Source organism: Haemaphysalis longicornis, unplaced genomic scaffold (genome assembly GCF_048455015.1).
Source record: "Haemaphysalis longicornis isolate Haplotype H1 unplaced genomic scaffold, Haemaphysalis longicornis Haplotype H1 scaffold_1, whole genome shotgun sequence".
In the NCBI taxonomy this organism is placed as follows: Eukaryota; Metazoa; Arthropoda; class Arachnida; order Ixodida; family Ixodidae; genus Haemaphysalis; species Haemaphysalis longicornis.
In genome coordinates this window covers 158,207,956-158,213,470 of record NW_027526203.1, presented here as the reverse complement: position 1 = coordinate 158,213,470, position 5,515 = coordinate 158,207,956, and the positions used below count along the sequence as shown (strand labels likewise).

The window sequence follows — 5,515 nt, the reverse complement described above, 5'->3', positions numbered from 1 at the left end:
CACCAGAAAGATAGGGAAAAACTCGTAGTCCGACCATCGAGTGGCATCCATTTCCTTTTCTAATGTCCCACGAGTCTGAATAGCAAATATACAACGATGGCTTCCACACCGCCCCTTCCTTCTTCTATTTTACAGGGTTCTTGATTGATTGATTGATTGATTGATTGATTGATTGATTGATTGATTGATTGATTGATTGATTGATTGATTGATTGATTGATTGATTGATTGATTGATTGATTGATTGTAGGGTTTAACGTGCCGACGCAACGAGGCGATGAGGCGCGCCGTAGTGGAGGGCTCCGGATAAATTTTGACCACCTGGGCATCTTTAACGTGCGCCGAAATCTCGTATACACGCGGGCGTTTTTGCTTTTCGCCTCCATCAGATAAGCGGCCGCCGCGGCCGGGAATCCAACCCGCGTCCTCGTGCTCAGCAGCACAACGCCTTAGCCACTGAGCCACCGCGGAGGGTTATTGTACAGGGTTATATTGAACACAAAACCTCATTGGTGATGGCGGGCTTTCGGCTGGGAAACCGTGAACCTATACGTGGATTTTTATTGACATTCACTTGACCGAAAACATCAACGCAGATGATGGCATTGGGGGTGTTCAGGGGAGCAGCAAGTCGTGACTCCTTTTACTCAGTTCCCGCCATCAGCGCGCAACTGTGTGCTCGCTGCTGCCGGGAGTGGTGCCTCGTGATGAAGCTACACTTTGGTTTCCCTTAGCGGCAATTGAAACGCTTCGAGGGGCCTGATTTTACGCGCCACTTGGATTATCTGCGCGTGCTCATATCTCGAGGATTTAGTGCGCATAACATGCATGTCTGTCGCGCGCTCACTCTGAACTGTCACCAACTCGTGCATACCGAGCGAGCACAGAACACGTGCAGACGGACGTCGACACTGCAGTGTTCACAAGGGGACGAAATAGCAACTGCTGGCCAACAGTAACGAAAAGCAATTGCTGGCCTCAGCAGTGCTAAGTCTGCAAATGACGCAGCCCAGTGTCGAGTGTTTGGCAATAAAAATGCGGTCTGCGCTATGACACGGAGTGGCCTAGTCGAGCTCTAGCATACGCCGTAAACTGACCAAAGCGCGCCACTGGCGAAATCGCTGAGTTTGCCTGAACGAGTATTCTGGAATTATCAAAAGCAGAAAAAGAAATTTAAGGAATTTGCAAGAGCTTGTAACGGGAACAATCAGTGAGGACCGAGGAGGCGCGCAGCTGTTAAATTGCAAGCGCTAACTGCCAAGGCTGTTCAACGGCCTACAACTCGTGACGTCAGAGCCGCGGAATGAGTTTCCGGGTAAGGTCAGCCTCTCCAAGCGAGACGAGTCCTCAGGGTAGGAGGCGCACCGCAGCGCGTACAATAATTACGGAACAGAGTCCGCCGCGGATGGCCTGGTTCCTGCCCATTGGGACCACGCGAAAGAGCGAAGCAACAACAACAAAAAAAGAAAGCGCGCTATCACGCAGTCGCTCGTTCTAATTTCAGCAGCCTCGAGGGTACGAATGCTTGACAAGGCTCGACAGCACGTCGGATGCCTGAAGTTTTAGTGGCCACGAAAGCGGGGCTTGAACCCCGCGTTCTTGGCGGCACGGCCGGGGCTAGAGACGGCGGCGCGCGCTCCGCTCTGAAACGTTGGCGGAATGCATCGGTTCGCCCACTGGTCATCTCGCTTGGGACGGCTGCAGCAGCAGCAGTTCTACTTTGAGCCCGACGACGGCCGAAACGCGATAACTTCCCGCGATTACGCGTCGACCAGCAGGTAGGAGAAAGGGCGGCGAAGTGGACGCGGAAAAGAAAAGGTGCCGCGTACATATAGGCGCGCCGTAGGCACAAAAAATGAAAGATAATGAACGCAACGAGAGCGCCGATCCGGACCAAATATCTCCCCCTTTGTAGTCGGCGGTCGGAAGGAGCGTCAAGCACGACATGGCCAATCTCATTTCCCTTTCGTCTCCTGCGCACTTACGCCAACTCTCCCGCCTCGGCGGAGGTGGCGCGATAGACGAGGCGAACGTTTCCTCGTCTCCTTGCCAGTATAAAAGGGCCCGGCCGGCCGGCTTAGAAATCATTCCCACAGCTTCCTTCGACCAGAGGATTTGCAGCAGTGCGCTAGGCCCGTGCCCCAACGCCCAGAGTCACCATGAACGCCGCGGTAAGAGAACGGCCACCGCTGTGCCGGGAAATGCTTTTCATGCGCCCACCTACGGCCGCTACCCAGCCGCAGAGCTTCGCCGCTTTCGAGGACAACTCTCGGTGTATATTGTCATGAACGCGCACTCTTGTGAGGCCTCGCGGAAAACGAAACTATGATGTTAGCCTGCGAATGGTGTTCCCGTCTACTAGCGGATGCCCGTCGCGACTCTTGGAGACACAACGTGAGCTTTTGTATGGGACATTGTGCGGCATTTTGGGATGGAGTTATGCCGTAGAGCTCAGTTTGCATAACACGAGTTATTCGGTTCCTGCGGCGGAGCGCAATTTTGGTGCCGGCTGCGTGTCGCCGCATTTCGCTCGCCTCGGCGAAGTGCAGCCACGTGCCGTCATCAAATGCAGCGCCGTAATTGTTGTTAGGATAGGAATGGCCCGCAAGCTTGGGCTCGCTTTACGAGTGCATAGTACATTCCGCTATATTCCTGAGTACGGCTTGTGCACGGCCAGAAAATCAAGGCTATTGGTTCCCTTCCGAAGCACGTCCCTGCTTTTAGGTCTTCCCCGCGTTCGAGCTTCTTTTTCGCTAACGGACGCGTCAATACATTGTCATCCCTCGCTCCGACCATTGTTGCAAACAATTTCCGAGCCGCTCCGAGCATATCTATCAAATCACTTGCAGTGTAAAGTTGTGATGCGGAAACTGAGCTCCCAGTTCTCTTGGTTTGTGTTTTATCCATCTGTGAAGAAAAGGGGTTGGAACAAGACGGAGCTTTTCCACCTTTATTGAAAAAGGAACGCCAGCGAGCGAGAGGGTTAACTCCTCACAGGGGATTGGTGGTCATTCTTAATCCCGCAATAATGCTGCTCATACGGAATGTCGTACAAACACTGAAAGAGAACGTTTACAGAAGTTACACCACTGCTTAAAAAACTCATCCGTCCTCTGGAAATAATTGCAGTGCCTCAGCTGGCATGCGAACAAACTTCGGACTTTCATTCTGGGGTATAGCCATGTTTTCTATAAGCCCGCATCGCTGCACTAGTTGCACCGCAAGAAACACGGTCCAAATTATCTGCACTTGCCTAATATGCTCTGCCACAACCAGTGTCCCGCAAGCCTCAGGCGGCATAAGTCATACGCGTTAGTGGTGGCCACTCTTTGCTTTCTTGCAAATTCCGCGCACCTTCCTTGAGATACAAGCGTACACTGATGTGCCCAATGGTTAAGTACTGTTTACGTCGTTGAAGGCACGGATATAACCAGTAACGGGCATTCCTGGCGCTGGTTTGAATGCCCTTGTAAACGTTAACACAAGAGAAAGTCATCCGAGATCAGTACAGGAAAATACTAAAACAGGGCCTCATAGGATCACAAAACGAAATTAAAAAAAGAAAAGGAAAAACGCAGCGCACCTCAACTCGTATTCAAACATTTTGTTCTCAAACACTTTGGGGTGAAGGTGGGGGGGTGGGGGGCAGTACTTTATGAAACAAGTGTTTTGAGATGTATAGCGCCACGGCGGGCAACCAAGTTCTCCTATTAAGTGAAAAAAAATTCAACTTTCGTAATTTTTCTTTCCGGCGCTTGTTTCGCGAACAAAACTGCTTTCTTTGCTCAGAATCTACCTTAACAAAACGGCCCAAATTTATCCGTCTGCATTCGATCCATTCCAGGATCAATGCATCGTTAGCCTGTCAAAATTTGCTTGGTTATGTTTGTCTCCAAGTGCAGTGCATCTCCGTATCGAGGGCATTACCCGTCGACGTAGAGAAATATGCTTCCTGGCGGACATTTACGCTTCTCACATTTACACACGGTCCATGTAGTCGAAGCTTAGTCTCTTGCCCCGGCGGCTCTACGTTCGCAGATTGTCGCCCTTCTCCTGTGCGCCTGCGCCACCGCGGTCCTGGCCGGCCACCTTGGTGGTTATGGCGGAGGTTTCGGCGGGGGCTTCGGTGGAGGCTACGGAGGCGGCCACGGTCTGGGCTACCACAAGACTGTGCCCGGCCCCACGTTCCTGGTGAAGACCGTGCACCACGTCAACAGGCTTAGCCACGGAGCTCACCTGGTCGGCGGACAGCACGGCCACGGCGGCGGCTACGGCGGCTACGGAGGCTTCGGAGGCGGCTTCGGAGGCGGCTACGGAGGCGGCTACGGATTCGGTGGTTTCGGTGGCTTCAAGCACTGAGCCGAAACACAGTGCTGTGGATGGTCGGCGTGGAGGTCGCCTTCTCCCCTCCGGGGCTTCTAGCGTACCGTCATGTGGGACCCATCCGGCTGCAAGAACTTCGGCCACCATGGGCGGGGACTTGCGGAGGCACTGTTGTGTATATATGTGTACAGTACATGTGCGCTTCAACCGCACCTCCACGGAGCGGCCGCAGCAGCACTACGTGGCGTGCGCTCCGCCATGAGGCCGTGGAAAATGGGGGCCCCATCATTTTGTCACGCTTTTGAACTGCGTGTGACAGGGACAGGGATAAAAGATTCTGGCTAGCTGAGGAATGCCCCAGAGCAGCATTTAAAATTTGCTGATTATAACTTTATGTTAGGATACAGCGACTGCTCCTTTTGGTAGGGCGGCGAATTCGACAGTCTTAATTTAGAATTAGGGCTCTATTATGGCTTATCCACTTTCCCCGCCCACGGACTGACCTAACCGTAAAATGAGGCGGTGTTTCTATAACGAAGCCTGCAAATCATAATCTGCACGAGACACCGCAATAACTTTCATCCTTTCACTTCCACGGGTAGTGTGGGCGAAGCATGCCTAAGCTATATTCTCTCTCCTACTTTTAAACTGTGCTCTACACTGGCTTTTACTGCGGTAAAGCCCCAGAAAAGTTTAGTGTCTAACAGGACAGTTGCAATAACAAAAGCACGTTACCGCAAGGAAAAAATGTGATAAAAACTGGGTTCCCGAACACTTGTTCACGTTTGCCGTGGATTGCACAACCTTTTTCATTTTCCCGGATCCCAAATAAAGAGCGCTCGTCACAACTCTTGTCCCGTGTTTTTTCCATAGTATTCCGCAAGTGACACAGCGTATCATTTATTTACCTTTATAAGCGGTCAACCTGGCCATAAAATACCTGAAATTACTGCGACACTGGTGAACTGCGAACCACGCGGATGGTGCTTGTCTGCGACTTCTTACCTAAAGAAGTATACTTAGGAATGACGTAACTCACCCCGCTTTGAAGAAGGCGAGGGTCATGCTTTCGGATCGTGGAGGTATCGGAGAGGCAGCGGGAAGGACCACATTTTCCCCTTTGCTTTCCTTAGCTTTCTTGACTGCCTACTTTTATTTCTGTCTTCATTTCAACGAGCCCCTCATTTCCCAT

At 51.8% G+C, this 5,515-nt stretch overlaps 1 protein-coding gene across 1 annotated transcript; it reads left to right on the top strand.

The window, feature by feature from the left end:
* Positions 1-1,873: 1,873 nt before the first annotated feature.
* LOC144166851 (uncharacterized) lies at positions 1,874-5,163 on the top strand. Its single transcript, XM_077696322.1, has 2 exons — positions 1,874-2,171; positions 4,039-5,163. Exons 1-2 carry the CDS (start codon positions 2,160-2,162, stop codon positions 4,357-4,359), a joined length of 333 nt encoding a protein of 110 aa, XP_077552448.1. The 5' UTR covers positions 1,874-2,159; the 3' UTR covers positions 4,360-5,163.
* The last annotated feature ends 352 nt before the right edge of the window (positions 5,164-5,515 follow it).